At 41.5% G+C, this 18,375-nt stretch overlaps 1 protein-coding gene and 1 pseudogene across 1 annotated transcript; one reads left to right on the top strand and one right to left on the bottom strand.

Moving 5' to 3' along the window:
- Window positions 1-1,172: 1,172 nt before the first annotated feature.
- On the top strand, window positions 1,173-10,099 carry LOC115680289 (homeobox protein LUMINIDEPENDENS). The gene is made up of 13 exons (XM_030604092.2): window positions 1,173-1,581; window positions 2,502-2,529; window positions 2,798-2,928; window positions 3,203-3,555; window positions 3,636-3,729; window positions 3,808-3,901; window positions 4,426-4,555; window positions 4,631-4,682; window positions 4,760-4,800; window positions 4,878-4,966; window positions 5,777-6,202; window positions 8,015-8,574; window positions 9,147-10,099. Exons 1-13 carry the CDS (start codon window positions 1,399-1,401, stop codon window positions 9,882-9,884), a joined length of 2,919 nt encoding a protein of 972 aa, XP_030459952.2. The 5' UTR covers window positions 1,173-1,398; the 3' UTR covers window positions 9,885-10,099.
- Window positions 10,100-13,135: 3,036 nt separating this feature from the next.
- On the bottom strand, window positions 13,136-16,684 carry LOC115680299 (zinc finger protein JACKDAW-like; annotated as a pseudogene).
- Window positions 16,685-18,375: the final 1,691 nt, after the last annotated feature.

Below are 18,375 nucleotides of genomic sequence, written 5' to 3' on the forward strand. Positions count from 1 at the left end.
TACGACGATTTGCAATTAAATATTAGTTTTCATGCTCGCGTTATTCGCGTGCAATTGTGTGCGCAACTGCTTTTGAGATGATACCGTGAATTTTATCTACTAGATTTATTTAGTGATATCATTTTAGCGTGAAGATGGAAAATTGTCGTATAAAAAAGTGTAGAATAAAAATTTATATAACGACGACAGTGTCCCCGAATCATGTTAATATTTATGAAAAACAAAACGATAGAGTGGTTATATATGCACGTGAAGACAGTGTGAGGGTTATTCAATGTATAAGTTTATATAGCAAAGGTAAATTCAAAATGTAAAAAGTGAGATAAATGGTGCCGTCGACTTAAAGAGATCGATAGAAAATAGATCTTTATATAGAGAAAATCAGTTTGACATTGTAAAATATAATATTCTTTTTTACCATAGAATCATATATAGATAAAAGTAATAAAAAGACACTGTAAAGCCATCAAACTCTAAACTATATTCACCGTAACGCATTTATGCTAAATTTACACCTGTTTGACACAATGACATTTACCTCAATATTTTTTTATGACATAGAAAACCCTTATTGACAAAAAAAAATAGACGTAGAAAATCTTAAAATTGTATTCATGTGACACATTTACTTCAAAATTTTTTGTAACATCAAATATCTTAAACTTTGACTCGCGTAATATATTTTGTTTCCTTCCTCCTTCGTCTTTACATCGCCCTCGCCGTCGCCAAACCAAGTAAGAAAACGAACGGGGAACTTAAGGAAAAAACAAGAAAACCGAGAAATGAGGAACACACAACGAGTCGACATATTTTTGCCACGCGAGCGCCACATCAGCACCGTTTGCTTCCCGTCATTCACGTATGCAGCCACATAAAATTTTCAGCAGTGCTCGCTAATGGAAATTTTAATAGAAGGTAAAATATGTCACCCGGGTATAAATTCGAGGTGAACATATCACACAGATATAAGTTTGTAATTCACGGCGACCAAAAAAAAAAAAAGGGGGGGCTTAGGAGGCAAATAATTTGAGAATTTTTTTTTTAATTGGTGACTTTCTCTTTTACCATAGCATCATCGCCCAGCGTTTTCACGTTTTTCCCGGGGGGACGATGACGCTTTTACATACCGCAAGCAAAAGAGTTTTGGTAAGCCTCTCTTCACCTACGGCCGTGATCCCCCACCTTCTCTCTCTCTCTCTCCCCAAACCCTAATTCGTACGGGCCATCGTCGTCCCCCAAAGCTCCACTGAATCGCGCCCTCGCGCTCGTGCTCGCGCTCGTCCCTTCCGATTCCCCCTCCCCCCGGGGCGCTCGAACCGCTAATGCGCGAGCCGCGTCGATCGACGCCGCCGCCGCCGCCGACGACCCGCGAGCCTTCCGCATCGGGCGCTTCTTCGCATGGAGGTCTTGAGGGGGGAGGACCCGCCGTCGGAACAGGAGGAGATCGGGGGCTCGCCGGAGTCGCTCCGGCGGTCCCTGGAGTCCCAGAGCGCGCTCTTCCACGGCCAAATCGACCGGCTCCGGAGCATCGTCGTCGCCCAGTGCAGGCTCACCGGCGTGAACCCGCTCGCCCAGGAAATGGTGCGTCCTTGGGTCTTTGTTTAGTTAGCTTCTCGTGCGCCGTGCGGAGAGGATGGGGGGCTGTTGGGTACCGGTAGTTTTTCCTGAGCATGCAAAGAGTGGGGGAAGCGAATTTTGGGTGCCCTGATTTTGTTCGGTGTGAGAACTTTCGGGGGAGGGTTCGGGATTCTTTGCTAGGACTTGATTTTGCTCGGAATTGCGGTATGGGGAATTCATTGAGGTCGCTGGAAGTGATGTTTGACTTTGGGGAGAGGCTCTATCTGTTCAATGTGCTTGAAGATGGTTCATAAGTCATGCAGGAAGCTACGCTTTTGCATGTGTAGTTTATCTTTCGACGACGAGATTGGATTTCGGTTTCTGATCGATGTGCCTCTCGCTTAATACAGTTTAACTGTCTATCGGAGTTTGGTGCATTGCCTATGAGATATGGAAGAACGGATGGGTTCAATATCTGGTCATTGCTGGCTATGCCTGCAAAAGAGTTTGCGCTTTTTTGTCTTGGGGCTCAAGTTAATTGTGATTTCACGATGTGTTTGAAAAGATAATTGAATGGTGTAGTTTATGGTTTTGAAAGTTGTTCGGTTTTTCGAATGAATTTCTGTCGGTCAATTTTTGGAAGTTGCAGATGTACTGATTCTTCATATTTCACATAGTTTTCAGGTTTGTGCATCTCCTTGTTATGCTAAGTTTGGTCAGTTAATGGATCTTTCCCAGAAACATACAAGATCAGTGTCTTTTTTTTTATTCTTATTAAAGAACAAGAAAGACCCTATTCTTGTAAGTTTGGTTTAGTTGAGCTGCACTTCAGAAGATTAAATCTCTTACATTCTCCGTGCTTTAGATGGCTCTAAGTTGATTTTCGGTGGTTTTTCTTCCCCAAAATTAAATTTTGCTAACAGATTTCTCCTTATGATTTTCAGGCGGCTGGAGCATTGTCAATTAAAATTGGTAAGTCTATAGAATAACTAGCGCCCAATTGTTTTTAGTGAAGTCTCAAAGCTGATGGAGTTTATTTGGTGAATTGAGAAGCTAGTTGTGCTATTGTTGTTGTTATTGTGATAGTTTTGTTGGAACATTTTTGCATAATCCTGCAAGAGTTCTACAATTTTCCTTTTACCAAGGGCTATGTAAGCTCCAAAACAAAAAGGTTTTCTTTTCTTTTACTCTTCACCCTTTGCTGCTGGTCTGATCTTGACTGTGGATTACTAAATTTCAGGAAAAAGACCTAGAGATTTGCTAAATCCTAAGGCTGTGAAGTATATGCAATCAGTTTTTTCTATTAAAGATGCAATTAGCAAGAAGGAATCTCGGGAAATCAGTGCTCTTTTTGGAGTCACAGTCACTCAGGTTGTTTCTCCGTTCAGTTCTTCTGGCTCTTCAATTGCTTTTTTTTAAAAATTAATTGAACTCTCACTGTACGCCTGAAGTTTGGACCCTTCAAGTAGTTCACGATTTCTGTGCATTAACACAGATTATGTAATCTTCTCATGCTTATTGGAAATGAAACAGTGACTTGTATTGACAATCTAGTGAGATGGATAAGTAAAATAATTTGCCCTTGTCTTTAATTACTGATATTAGGATATATCCCCTTACCTCTTTGCATTTTATGTACTTGAAGGTTCGCGATTTTTTTAATAGTCAACGGTCACGAGTGAGAAAGTTTGTACGACTCTCAAGGGAGAAAGCTATTAGATTGAAAGCTCCGAAAGATTCTAATGTTGTTCTCCCAGTAAATTCTGAATCATCAACGGCTACACCTGTTGATCCACTTCCATTAAACTCTGTTGCACCTGATGTTGGAGATGCCTCACCTTGCCCTGTGCAAAATGATCTCTTGCCTGGCATAGACGAGGCTGATAAAGAGTTTCTTCAAAATATCTTCACATTTATGGGGAAAGAAGAAACATTCTCTGGGCAGGTCAAGTTGATGGAGTGGATTCTGCGGATAGAGAATTCTTCAGTACTGTCTTGGTACATTTTTGGCCTATTCTTTTGTTGTCTGTATTTCTAGAAATTTTTCCGTTTGTTTTAACTTCTTTTCATGCTTCTAGGTTTATGACTAAAGGTGGTGTAATGATATTGGCAACATGGTTGAGCCAAGCAGCCTCTGAAGAACAAACCAGTGTGCTTTCTATCATCCTTGAGGTAGAGAATGATCGAAGTTGTAAAACAAATTGCACCAAGCATTGCAAGTTGCTAAAGATTATTTTGTACCACTTGCAGGTTCTCTCTCATTTGCCCCTACATAAAGCTCTTCCTAGTCAATTGTCTGCCGTTCTCCAAACTGTTAACAGACTGCGGTTTTATAGGACATCAGGTGTGCGTTTACTTACAAAAGTGTCTCATAATTTTCACTTTGTGCATTCTCTATTGTTGTCTCTCTTATGTTTGTTCCTCATTTCATCATACCTGTTCCTGTGATGGTTTACTGTTGTATGATTGGTTGGCTACTCAAATAAAGTGCCATTGTGTCTATTCATTTCATGCGATTAATTCCAGTGGAGATGCTCACTTTTCTCAGGGAGTGAACAAGCACAAACCCTTTTTTTTTGGGGGGGTGGGGGTGGGGGTGGGGGAGGGAACTGCTGTTCGACTATTTAAAGAGGAACTGGTTACGAATTAATAACCAGACCAAAATCATTTGTAAATTTTTTGTGAGCTTGATTGTCTAGTCCTTTCTCTCTCGTATCTTTTTTGCATAAGAGTCGAGGGTCAAGTAATTTTCACTTTTTATGGTAAGATAGTGAGAAGTACTTGTTAAGCGAAATTTTAATGCATGCGTGTATCATATGTGTCTCTTCATGTTGAAGTTGAAACTCATTTATCTGATTTGGAGATCAGATGTATCAAACAGGGCAAAGGCTTTGCTATCAAAATGGAGCAAAATGTTTGCACGAACCCAGGTTAATAAGAAGCCCAATGGCGTGAGATCTTGTACTGCAATGCAGAAAGAAATGATGGTGAAGCAGAGGCAAGTTCATGGTCACATCCACTTTTGTAATTATGGAGATAGAAACTCACTATTTATAAACCTTGTTTTTGGCAGTTTTGGTGAAATCATGGGTGATGAAGCATGGCATTCAGATAACACTTTATCTGTAAGTACCTCTTTAAAATATGATTAAGTTTGCTAAAAGTTGTATATCGAGGATAGTAACTATTTAAGTGTTGACAGGAAGAGATTCTTGCTTCATGCGAAAATTTGGAGGTTACCAGGTATGGGCGACTTGTGATCAAGTTTCGATAGTTCTTTCATGTCTTGAAAGTGTTTTGAGCAACATTTCTTGCACCAGGGGGTTGGAATCTTCAAAAGCACTGAAACTTTTGCCTGCTCCAGCAGATGATTCAAGCAGGAAACACATCCTTGGTGTAACTTCAGCTCGTATCCTTTTGGAATTTTTTTTTCTAAGTTCTATTTACTTTGAGGATAAAAAAAGAACTTTTGCAATTTACTTGTCGAAGTGGATGATAGAAGTTCACTAGTTAGCGATGGCATAGCAGTGTGGTATTCTTTACTGATGGGGGAAGATAAATATCTCTAATACATGTTTCCATATTCCCTAGGCCATTGCTCAGCCAAGGGATGGATGCTCAGTCTCCATTACCATTGTTATCCATCTTTCTTTTTCTCCTAAAGCCAGAATATCCCACTGCTCAGATTAGGGAGCTGGGTTCTCAGTTCAGTGGACTGAAAATTCCACTGGGCATAACTTCTGGGAAAAGTGATCCTGCTGCGGGTCAGATATTTCACTTTTGGATTTTGGAGTTGTTAATTGTTAATATTAGTGTTTGCAAACTGAAAAAAAAAAAGTTCTTACAAAACTTGTACTAAGCAGTTTCTTTTGACGGGGCCAGAAGCAACACAATGCCGTCATATTTGCTAAGACTGATGGGACTATAATTGTCTTGGATGATAATTGAATATAGATTTTTTTAGTGATTGAGTGGATTCTCTGTGGGCGCTTCAACCATATTTCTTGTACTTAAAATATATCTTTGTAAAGGTATTGTCATATTCTGGCCTGACTATGATTTTCATGGGTCCAATTTAATTTTATCAATTTGATAGTTAGGGCGCGGAAAATGAATAAGAGGATATCTTAAGATGTCTGAGAGTTGAATTTGCTTCTACCATTGTTTGCTCGAATTAATGTATCATATGCGCTGTAGTTGCTGCCTTAGCCCATATCAGAAAATAGAGAGCGCAGGAAAGTGCAGATGGTGGAACAGCCTGGCCAGAAAATGGCTGGCAGAAGCCCACAGACTTCCAAAGTGGTTTCTGTTAGCCGTAGTCGTCCAATGTCTGTTGATGACATTCAGAAGGCAAAAATGCGGGCACTGCACATGCAGAACAAATATGGAAAGAGCGGGTCCTCTTGTAATGAGAGTAATGAAATAAAAACTGAAAGTTCTGTTAAAGCTTCGATTACTAAGACAGTCAATGTGCCTCCAGCAGCTACAGTACATGTTCAGTCTGAAGGTGTTGAACAAAATAATGTGATGCCCTCTGAAGCTCCTCGTAAGCTTGATATGTCTTTTCCAAAGACCAATTTGGATTCAAGGGAGACTGTATTGGAGGACTGTAAGAGGGTTTGGATCCCCTGGAAGAGACCGGCAGGTAATCTTGTTGTTCAAGAGCCTTTCTTGGTTTTTCTGACTTGCTGCAATAGTATGTTGAGGACCATAAATATAGTCTGGGAATTGTGAAATGTTGATTAACTGAGAGGATGCTGCAGGTCTGGTTTGGGTTTTCCTTACAAACAGTGATTTGCTAGCTAGCCTGCAACTGACGATGTTATCATTTTCAGTATTTTCCTTTAACCATAGAGACAGAACAGGAGTAATCTATGTGATGTGATTTGTCTCTTTTACAAGACATGAGAAGTGGTCAGTCAATTGTATATTCACTTTTTCTTGTCATTTAGTGGAGTTTTTTTTTTTTTTGGTCGAAATTTAGTGGAGTAATATGGAGAAAGAACGTTGTGAAATTATCTTTTTGATGTTTAGAACTAACCACTTGGGATGGCACTTCTAGGATCCTCCGTTTTCAAAAAATTTGGTGGATCAAGGTAATGTTGTGCACTACGGTTTGAGATCTATGCTTGTTTAGTACTCTTAATATCTCGAGTTAAAATGTATCCCAAAGCTTGCAAGTGAACAGGTGCTAACATAACCAAGAGTTTGCTAAGTTTCATGTAGGGTGACTCTGTGAAGTGATAACTCCTGGACATCCTAATAAGTTTTTCCTGCATATCTGCTTGACACATTGGAGAACGTTGTCTTGTCTAATAAATGCACCTGTAATTACCAATGTAACTCAGTTTGGCTCCTTCACTTCCACCCATTTGCTGGACCATTTGACTCAAAAACTAGAATTTCCAATTGATTCTTATCAGTAGATGGAATGGGCTCTGTTGCCTGCTGACTATGTGTCGTTGACCCTGTATCGATTCAAGAATGGCGTGTGGAAGTGAAATTTATGCTGTTGTTGCGTAAATTTGATAATAGCATGGATTAAGATAATTATGCTAATTGAAGCTGAAATCTATGTTTGGCGCAATTGTGCGTGAGCAATGTGGAATGAAACAATTCTGGTGAGCAAAATGGAATGAAACAACTCTGATTCTTTTCAACGATTAACTTTTTGCGCCAGAACGTGATATTAACATCCGGATCTCCTGGACAGTCCTTTTTTCCCTCACTATGCAATGACTTTCTGAGAGGTTCCTGATTGCAATTAATCTGAGAGTGTTGCCTGATGAGACGGTGGTGCTTCAACATCTGACTTGCAAATATAAATAGAGATCACTTTTAGATCACGAAAATGTACAATTCCACTTGGTTGAACATTACAGTGGTATGTTCAACAGGAGATATACAAATTTATTACCATAAAAAAGAACCAAATGCAGAGGATGACTGCACTGAGCAAGCACGTTGATGTGAGATTTGATTGGTTTGAGATATATGTGAAGTGATGGGCAATTGCACTCCCAATGCATTCACGACGTGATAGAGTAGTAGATGATGTGGGTATATTTCTCTTTTTTCATCAGGTAACAGGACATTTAATGAGCACCCTCTCGACATAACAAGTCACTTTCCTTTTACTGTCCTTAGTTTCTTCGGGCAAATACTTGATGGTTTGAGATATATGTGAAGTAATGGGCAATTGCAATACCATAATTGTTGATCATGTTTTCGCTCATTGTCCTGGGAGATGAGCTGAGTAAGTTGATTTGATGGTTCTGGGGTTTTGCAACTTTGACAGAGTGCAGGAAAGCAGCATAGCCGACGGCTTACTTTCAAGATCTGTCATTGTGAAAATAAGACTACACAAAACATTTTGGGCCGTTAGTTAGATATATTGTTATCTATTTTCAACTATAAAATTGTATCCCTTTAACCCATGCACTGGTTTATTATGCAGAAGTAAAACTGAACGATCAGTGGAGGGTGGGTGGAGGTGAGGATAGCAAAGAAGTTGAATTCCAGAAAAACAGGAATCGCCGCGAGAAAGAGACTATCTACAGGACAGTCCAAGAGATACCCCCCAATCCCAAAGAGCCGTGGGACCGCGAGATGGACTATGATGACTCGCTAACACCAGTGATTTCGATTGAACAGTTACCTGATGCCGATGTCGTCCCAGAAACGCAGGTTCCTTCTAATGAAAACGCAAGAGCAGGATTGTCTTCGACGTCACAAAACAGTAACCCTGCTGCAGCAGAGCCCGATCTTGAGTTGCTGGCTGTGCTGCTCAAGAACCCGGAGATTGTTTTTGCGCTGACCTCGGGGGGAGCCGGGAACTTATCGAGCACGGATACAGTGAGACTTCTCGATATGATTAAGGCCGGAGGTGGAGCGGCTAATTTAGTTGCTGGGAATTTGAATGGACTGGGTGTCGGCGCTGGCATGGGTGGCAGAATAGAAGGGAGGGTTGAAGTGTCCCTCCCATCCCCGACGCCTTCCAGCAATCCTCCTGTAACGGTGCGTGACCTAGGTTTTTACTGCACTATGACACTAGGACTCTCGCTGACGCGCGATTTCTGCTGCTCTCGTTACCCCATTGGGCCAGTGGGAGTGATGCTATTGAAAACCACACGTACGACTAAAAGGAATCAACGAAATGAATTCATCTTCTTCTTCCTTTTCTGGGCTCCAAGTTTTGAATTTGTGAAAATGAATGCCTCAGATAGAAAAAACGGGGGTTCCACCGTGGGATTTGTCATGTGGGGCACTATTTCACGTTGGTTTGAGAGACCATCCCCCCTACGGTGATGACTGAAGAAATTACTCCCTCCCTTACTGTCTCTCTCAAAAGAATGGGTCCCACCTCTCCCATGTACAAGAAAACTGTACCATAGGAGATGGGTCAGGACAAAGTTCTTAACGCTGAAAATTCGCCACCTCGGATTGTTGTAGTGGAGTGGCATAGCATCGACGTTAAAATTACGACAGATATTTCGTAATTCTTTCTATATGGGAGTAATACTGGACAAATAATTACCAAAAATAGCAAAGTGACACCCTTCCTTTTCCCTGTTTGATGATTTTTGCAGGGTGCTTGGGCAGCAGCTGCTGTGAAGAATCCGTTTTCTAGGCACGCTTCATCTTCGGCAGCAGCGAGCACATCAGGAATTTTCCAAGGACATGCCTCCAGTTTTCCTGTTACGCTTCAACAAGAAGCGAGAACTGTCCAAAGCTCGCTGTCTCAATCAAGTCAAGTTCATGCGCATTCGATGATGGCCCCATCTCTCCAACATAGAATTCCTGTCGAGTCCGCAGCTGTTCAATCGCAAGCCCAGGAAGCCTTTGCTCCCATGAACGGAGTACTGAATCTGAGTTCGACAGGAAAAAGGGCGATGCATTCGCTTCCATATTCGGCGGTCACGTCGCTACAGCTGCAGCCGATGCAGCGGGTGCACTCATCATCGTACCCTGGTGGTCCCGGTCCATCCGCAGACACGAATTCTTCGTGGGGAGGTGGACGGGAGATGACTCATCAGTATAGTCACCCTCATTCTTATTCTCAACCTAACCAATCTAATTTTAATGCCTCGTCTCGGGCTCCCTACGAAAGAAATAACTATGCCCGGGAGGATTTTGAATCTTGGAGCCAGGAAAACAGCCCGACGAGGTATCCACCTGGAAGGAACGCCCCGGAGACGAGAGCAGTTCCTGATCGGTTTTCTGGGCCGCCGGAGAGTTCGAGGCAGGGGAGCTCCTCCGGGTACTGGGACCATAACAGGGACTATAACAGGCATGGAGGCAGGTGGCAGCGAGACTGGAGACAATGAGTTGTGGGGACATTCATGTTGTCTCGGGACTTTTTGACGGGCTCAAGTTCCCCAGGGTTGACCGATGAACAAGCATAAGAAAACCGAAACCTGGTCCAGAATCAGGAAGATGTGCACAAATTGAAATTTTTGATACATTCAGTGTGTGAGGGACAAGATCTGAACGATCAGACACCAACAACGCACAAGATCAGCGGTTGGTGTTAGTGTTGTAACCTGTGAAAATAGAAAACTCAAAAAGGGTCGAGGTTGGGTTGAAGCTGAGGGTGGATGTGGGAGGTTTGAGGTTGAAAAAAATCTGATGGGCCTTGTAAAGATTGAATTTTTATTGGAACAGCGCCATAAGCTGCAAGTCAACTGACCATTAATCGGATATTTTATTAATTTTTGAGAAGAAAAAGGGTCATTTCATTGTACATTCTGGGACCCAGCTGATCATACAAAGTAACTTGATATGACTGATCTGAAGAAATCTCCATGACATCGGAAGATCCTTGATCACTTCTGCTATAGATAGACTAAAAAGGCCTTGGGCCTTGTTTGCTTCGAGAGCTGGGCCTCTGGTCTAGCTGAACTTTCATGTTTTGGATCGCCACGATGGCATGCCTGGTCCCCGTCCAGTGGAATCGAATTGATTGAACTTGGGGAAGGAAATCGAGAGAATCTATTTATCAACTCGAATCATGATACATCTAGATCAGAATCGGATAATAATTTCTACCAAGTATGATCTTAATAGCGAATTTGCTGGTTTGGTAGGATGAGAAGATTCATGTCCGAAAGAATTTCTTAAAAAAAAAAATCCTCGAAAAATTTAGTTCTGCAGTTGTTTGACCCATAGTACGTAGTAAAGAGAAAATTATCTAAAAAGTCTTAAATCTATTGCAATTTTGCCAATTCAGTCATATACCTTTCAATTTTGCCAATTGAATCTTAAACCTTTTCACGTTTTGTCAATTGAGTCCATTCTGCCAATTTTAACCGGAAATCACTAACGTGGATGCCAGTAGCGGCACATAGTACGGCCGATGCTAATGTGGATAATTTTTTATAATTATTTTTAAAATTTAAAATCTTTTCTGTTTTTTAAAGAAAAAAATTAAAAAACTATTAAAAAATAATAAAATTGTCCACATCGTTGTCGGTCGATTCGTATCACGTAGTCACGTAGGACAAGAGGCATCCATGTCGAGATTCGGAAAAAATTGGTCCGATGGACTCAATTGACAAACGTGAAAAGTCTATGATTTAATTGGCAAAATTGAAAGTTTAGAACTAAATTGACAAAAGTGCAATAGGTTTAGAATTTTTTGGACAATTTTGCCGTAGACATGAATTCGCAACTAAATGGTAAAGGATAAGTGCACTACAAGTCCTAAAACTTGTCACAAAAGTGCGTTGAGTCCTAAAACTTGCAAAAGTTCATTTGAGTCCTAAAACTTGTCAAAATAGTTCATTTGAGTCCTAAAGTTAACACCGTTAGATTTACTAACGGAAAATGCTGACTTGCGCGACGTGTCATTTTTAATTATTTTTCTTGAGACACGTGGCGCCACGTCAGCAAAATAAAAAAAATAGAAAAAGCTGAAAAAAAAAAAAAATTATTAAAAAATGATAAGTGCAGCGCGGCCTTCCGGCGGCGACCTCTGCCCGGAGCCGCACTCGCTCATCGGGCGAGGTCGCGCCCTCCCTCGATCGAGAGTCGCCGACCCTCACCGGGACCCTCGACTCGAGGAGGCGCGACCTCGCCCCGCGATCGAGCGAGGGTCGCGGGACTCGCCGGGCCGGGCGAGGGTCGCCGGGCTTCGGGAAGGCCCGTGCGACCTCGCCGTCCTTCCCGCCACCAGGCTTCGGGAAGGCCCGGCGACCTCCGCCGGTCCTTCCCGGCCGCCGGGCTTCGCCACGGTGGTGGCCGCCGGCTGGCCACCGCCGGTTCTTTTATTTTTTTTCCTTTTTTGGTTTTTTTTTTTTGTTTTTTTTTTCAGCTTTTTCTATTTTTATTTTTATTTTTGCTGACGTGGCGCCACGTGTCTCAAGAAAATAATTAAAAATGACACGTCAGCGCCACATCAGCATTTTCCGTTAGTAAATCTAACGGGGTTAACTTTAGGACTCAAATGAATTATTTTGACAAGTTTTAGGACTCAAATGAACTTTTTGCAAGTTTTAGGACTCAAACGCATTTTTGTAACAAGTTTTAGAACTAAATTGACAAAAGTGCAATAGGTTTAGAATTTTTTGGACAATTTTTGCCGTAGACATGAATTCGCAACTAAATGGTAAACATCATAGCTTGTGTATCACTGATATATAATTATGTCGCAATTAATTCTCGACAAGATGCATCATGACATTTAACTTTTCAACTAGATTTATTATGCATAAGGTCTTTCTGGTATACAAGGCATGTCCTTCAACTCGGATTGCGGGTTGCGACATGCTTACATGAGTTCAATAGAGACACTGGAGCAATGAACTTTAACCAAAACGAAGTTTTTAATCTTTCTTGAAACAATTCTGTCGATTTTTTTTTTCCTCCTTTTCTCTTATGGCAAGCAATGAATGGATACTTGTTGCCACTTGAAATCATGATAGAATCTGGTCTAAAGTCATAGTAAAGTAATGCTTCAAAACTAGTGTTTCTGTGCAACTTCCAAAGACAATGCATGCCATAATCATTGTCTATGTCATAAGAAAGGGCAACGTGCATAAGTATGGTCTTTGAACATACACAAATCAAAGCTCTTTGTTACATTGCCCATATCTAAGTTAATAGCTACCAACTCAAACGCATTTCGTATACGGAATGAATATAGTGCACGTTTTATGAATATTAATTATTTCGACCTTCCACAAGTTCAATTTATCCAAACACCTCACATTAATTGATATGTAGGCGCCCTTTAGTATCGACGCGATTTGTTGGGGTATTTGGGGATTTTCAACTCAAGGATCATCACCCATTTGAATTCCATCAATTGCGTGCAAATCGCTCTGGTTCACTTAATTAAAAATTTTAACTACATGGTAAATGTGCTTGAGTAAGATAACGCGTTAAAAAATTAATACAACCAACAGTCATCGCAGTCCTTTTGATTACCAAACTTTTCTGTCCCTTTAATCAAGTACTCTCAAAGATGCTTATGCATTCTATCTTTTCTAACAAACACAAAGTTTTTAGGAATACGCACCACAGTACAAAAGAACAACCAACTCTCCTCCGCCTCCTCCTCCTCCTCCTTGTGAAATAATCAAGCATCCCATATTGGTTTCTCCATTGCTGAATCGCCATGAGAGAGCTGCTGAGCAAAATGACCCATCATTGCAGGCAATCTCTGCTGGCTCATCCCCTCCATCTCCATTCTCTGCTGATGTTGCTGTTCATGTAAATTCCCCAAGTGTCGCGACCCTCCAAGCCCCAAAAAATCGAGCGTCGTCACGCCATCGTTCTTACTATTGCTACTGCTGTTATTGTTATTACTATTCCCTCCGAACGTTGTTGGTCCTATCGGAACATTCTTGTCTGACGGGGTCCTTCCTTGCCCGAAGCTCGTCAAGCTACTGTCTTCATGATCCACCACCCCACTAGGAGGACTCTTCATGTTATGATGATCTGTGCCCATTACGAACATGCTCCTGAACATGCCCATTTCGGCACTCATCATTGCATTAGTACTCTCGATGACATGCGGCATTGGGCTGTGGTGGTGGTCGTGTGGGTTGCTCTTCTGCAGGAGCTGGTTGAACTGTTCAGGGTGGGGCGGTGGCGACTGGAACCCATGATGCGGATGATGGTTGAATGAAGCCGTGTGCACGTTGTTACTGTGATGCTGATGCGGGACATTGCTGACGCTGTACTGTGACATCAATGGCGGCGGTCTGATGGGAAGAGGAGGAGCAGAGCTGGTTGGGATGAGTTGTGGCTGTTGCTGTTGCTGTTGCTGGTCAGGTCCTGCCATGAAGCTCTTCTGGTGCATCATGGGTGAGTTGATGCTGTTGCTCGCGGTCGCGCCCATCTGGGCCGCCTTCTGCAGCAGTGCAGTTGCTGACATGTGGGCTGAGGAGGCACCGCCTGCTGCCAGCAGGCCACCACCACCTGCCTTTGCTTCTTGGAGGTAGTTGAAGCCACCGGATGAGGTGTTGGAACTGAGCTGGAGGCTCGAGGAGGAGGAGGAGATGGCAGCACCCCTCGGGCCACCGAAGAGCGTGCCTGAGGTCGTCGAGAACATGCCAGGAGGCGACATCATGCTCATGCTGCTGAGGTTGCTCGTGTTGGGCTTGAAGGGCAAGGGGACGAGGTCTTGGGGGAGGGACTTGAGGGGGTTTTTCGAATCGAATGTGGCATTGAAGTCGTTGAGGAACATGGGCGAGTTGGAGGAGTTGGTTGTGTTGATCATGGGCATTGATGAGGGCATGAGGTCATGGTTAGGCATCTGTTGGTGGAGGCCTTGGTTCACCTTGTTGTTCTCTTCAGCGAGCGCGTCGCAGAAGGCGCGGTGGGTGATGAAGCTGTCTCTCCTGCAGTGAAAAATGTGTGAATAGTAAAGGAAATATTCAACTGTCAAAAAGTGCAGTTGCAATTTCATTTCATGGCCTTAGTGTATACTTTATATGATTTCGGTAAGTGAGGTGAATTATACTTTCAATTCTGATGGGTGTCTAAAGAAGTGGGATAGTGAGTCGATTCTTTCAGATAATATCATATGAAGGGGCAAATTTTTCACTTTTAAGAAATTAAACTTTTATAAACCTTCTTAGTGCTAGTGAAGTCCAATTTTAGTTTTCTATATCTCGTTCACTTCGTTTAATTTTCCGAAGGAAAATATACTATATATCTGTAGGATAGAAACAAGTGTTTCAGCATTGCATCACCCCTAGTTCTAACATGAGAAAATATTTGTGTGCATCATTTAATGGACTTGTGCAAATCTGATGTGGCGTCACTATTGCATGCAATATTTTCTCGAGGGGAGAGAGAGACTTTCAAAGGGATTTTCAAAATGTTCTTACAGTGGGTCCAGTGAGAGACACGTGTCGATCGTTCAATGGACTTGTGCAAATCTGATGTGTTACACGCAATATTTTGTTGTTCTAACATAGGACATATCGAAAGGCTTCACAAGGTCAATGGCAAGGTTCAAAGAAACCCCAAAAAAAGTTTGCGTATGTTATTTTCCATCGCTTCTGAAAATTATGTTTTCACAAAAGAATATGTAATCCTTGAGATAATGTGTCCTATGGAAGAAGTAGCGGGAAGAAGTTCGTGATTCAAAAGATCGTTTTATAGAAATTACACTACTCGGACAAAATATATATATCCCTGTTTGGTCATAGCTAAACCATTCATCCTATCAATAAAACTCAAGAATTAAATTGCAAGTAACATATAAGTGGGAAACTTGTCTATCAAAAGAATCATCAAACTACCATAACTGGGTCAAAAGTGGAAGTATGTCAGATTTAGTTTTTCTCACTAGCATATATCTTCTGGGATTCCAAGGGTAGAATTAAGGAGAACATCTCTACCATTATTATGGCTATATTTCTCACTTGTATGAATGTATCTATCAAACAATTCTTGATTATCCACCAAACAATGCATGCACATGCGATATTGATCCACAAAAGAAGTTTAGTACGAAACCTGGAAAATATGGTTCCGCAGTCGCACTTGTATTCCCGAGTCCCGCAAGTCTTCTGGTGTGCCTTCCAGTCGGACTGGACTGCGTACTTCTTTGAGCACTTGTCACACTTCCACTTCTTCTCACCGTGCTTGCGGCTGTAGTGCTTCTTGATTCCTGTGAGGTCCCCGAGAGCGCGAGCTGGGTTGTGGTGCACACACGTTGGCTCTGGGCAAATGTAGACCCTCTTCTTGGCCTCGTTAGGCTGCCTTTGCCTGAGCTTCCATGGGAGGTTATGCCCTCTTCTGTGCAGCTGAAGGTTCTGGTCTCTTTGGAAGCCCTTGTTGCAGATCTCGCACACAAAACGATTCGTCGCCATCAGCGTCGTTGGAGATAGAGCAACAACTTCAGCATTTGGGTCTATAAATGACAAAAGAACAAGAGGACATTTTATAAATAGGAAAGAAAATTGAGTCAACAGAGATTTTCTTTCACAAAAGCAGCAATAGTACTCTTAGCAGGCATGTTAGGTTTGAGGAATGGGATAAAGATAGAATAAATCGGGAATAGTACTGAAATAATTGTTTGGCTTATTTCGGAACCTTTAAAAGAAGATACAGCAAGTGCTCAGATATATTACATGATCTTCTGCTGTATAATACTACTAAAAATTGATCAAATTGGTTAGAAATAAAAAGTAAGACCTATGAAACATTATCGAGTCAATAGTTATCATTTCTAGCAAAATTCTTGATCAGTCTCTGACTTTACTTGAGCTAAATCAGTCCTTCATTGATCTGCACATCGTGCAAATTATTTTTGGTATCTTTCGTGCTAATAAGTACCTTTCATTAGGAGTATATTTTGACATCCACTCATGAATCACATACATAACTTCACCTTGTTTGAGAAAGCATACGACTAATACAGGATCAGCAACATATGTAACCAGTTTCCAAGGGAGTGGATGAGTTTATTGCCTGGTGTCCCCGGCAGATTCCTCTTCTTCTTGACCGGCTGTTGCTGTGAGGTGGAGCTGCTATCGTTGGTCGTGCTGGAAGGTTGCGAGTTCGGGCCAAGAAGATGGCCTTGCAACTTTTGTTGTTTCTCATGCTGGTGGACTTCCTCCCCAGTGTTTCCTGAAGAGAAGCTCCCTTCTTCACCTGTGAAGTTTGACATTTTTGGAAGAGGTGCGTGGGGTTTGATCTCGAGACAACTACTTTAGGGCTTTTTGTCTCCGTCTCTTCAAAAAATCTGTTTGCTTTCTTCCTTATTTGTTGTTGTTGGTTCTTGCTAAAAGGAGGGTTTGTTTTGTGATGATGAGACCAAGACAGGGAATTTGATCATGCTAGAGGGAGACAAAGTTGAGGGAGTTTCTCCATTTCCAGACGAGAAAGAAAAATGGTTTTTTGGATAGAATTATTTGGTATCGTGTGGGAACATGTTCTTCTTTGGCTTTATGTAAGCATATATATAGAAGTTGGAAGAGACAAACAGTTGCCCTAAAATATACCTTATATGAAATTATGTGATATCACCGCTAATTTATCTAAAAATTCTTTCGGTAGTTGGTGTTGTCTTAGTGCTATAAGCACTTGAACACCCCTTCTCGCGTGTAAGTTGATAGTTTAACATGATATTCCTAGCGCGGAAGTAAATTTTAGGGGTGATCGGTTCCAGGGTGGGTTGGGTCCAGACCTGGAACCTGAAACCAACCTTGTTATAACCGGTTCTCAATTTTTGGAACCTGAAACCAACCCTGTTTTCACTTAACCCTGTTTTGGAACCGACCCTATTTTTCCGGTCCAGTTTCAGGGTCTACCCAAGAACCTGTTTTTTTTTTGTTCCTTTTTCCGGTTTCATTTTTTTCCAACAAAATAATATAGGTAGCAATGAAACGATTCAAAGTAAAAGATGAATAACAAAAACCACTATCCGCCAAAAGTAACAATCCCCAAAATGAGCAATTGAAATTACAATCCATCGAAATCAACAATCCAAAAGCACTACGTGGCAAGACATAGTCCAATCACATAAATCTTTAAGAGTCACATTTCTAGGGAATCTGTTCAACATGTTTAGCTCTTTATTTTGCGCCATGATGAGAGAACTCCTCACTTTTGTTTCCGAATGAAATATCTTGAAAGGAAAATCAAGAGACTTAGTAGTAAAGCATCTGCTCTCACTATAGAAATATCTATATATCTCATCTGAATCACACAATATTTTGATGACTTTAAGGGCCGTGCTGTTTCGCTCATAGTTGTGAAACAGATCCCAATATTAAACCGGAAACCGGTTCTAAAACCAGTGAAGTAGGGTAACGTGATCTAGGATTTTTACTTTTTCTTACATTATCTCAAAACCGGTTCTAAAACCGGTTCGGGTTGGTTTTTACTTGGAACCGGAAACCGGACCGGTTCTAACCGGTTCCCAAAAAATGGAACCGGTTCTTGTTAGAACAGGTTCCCGGACCTGTTTTTCGGGTGGGCCGGTCCGGTTTCCGGGTAAACCCGGTCCGGTTGCACACCCCTAGTAAATTTCACATCATCAAGTAATTCAAGGAATAATAAAATTTGAATGAAACACTTTCTATTTCTTTACTATGTAAAAGTTTTAGTACAATTTTCCACTGTTTGAAAGCTTAAACTGATATATGGAAATGTACGTTCAATTGTTTTTAAATAGTTTAATACAAGATATACCAAGATTGGTTTACAATGGTGTATTGGGTAACGTGGTAGTTTTTTTTTTTGGGTCGAAAACGTGGCAATTTAGAAATGCACATCATTTAAGCAAATGGTTCGTATATTTGACAAACACTAAAAATTTGCAATCGATTTTATAAATAGTTTTAGTACAAATTGCAC

This window comes from Syzygium oleosum, unplaced genomic scaffold (assembly GCF_021117445.2).
Source record: "Syzygium oleosum isolate NSW1041296 unplaced genomic scaffold, Sole_v2.1 Sole_v2.01, whole genome shotgun sequence".
Taxonomy (NCBI): Eukaryota; Viridiplantae; Streptophyta; class Magnoliopsida; order Myrtales; family Myrtaceae; genus Syzygium; species Syzygium oleosum.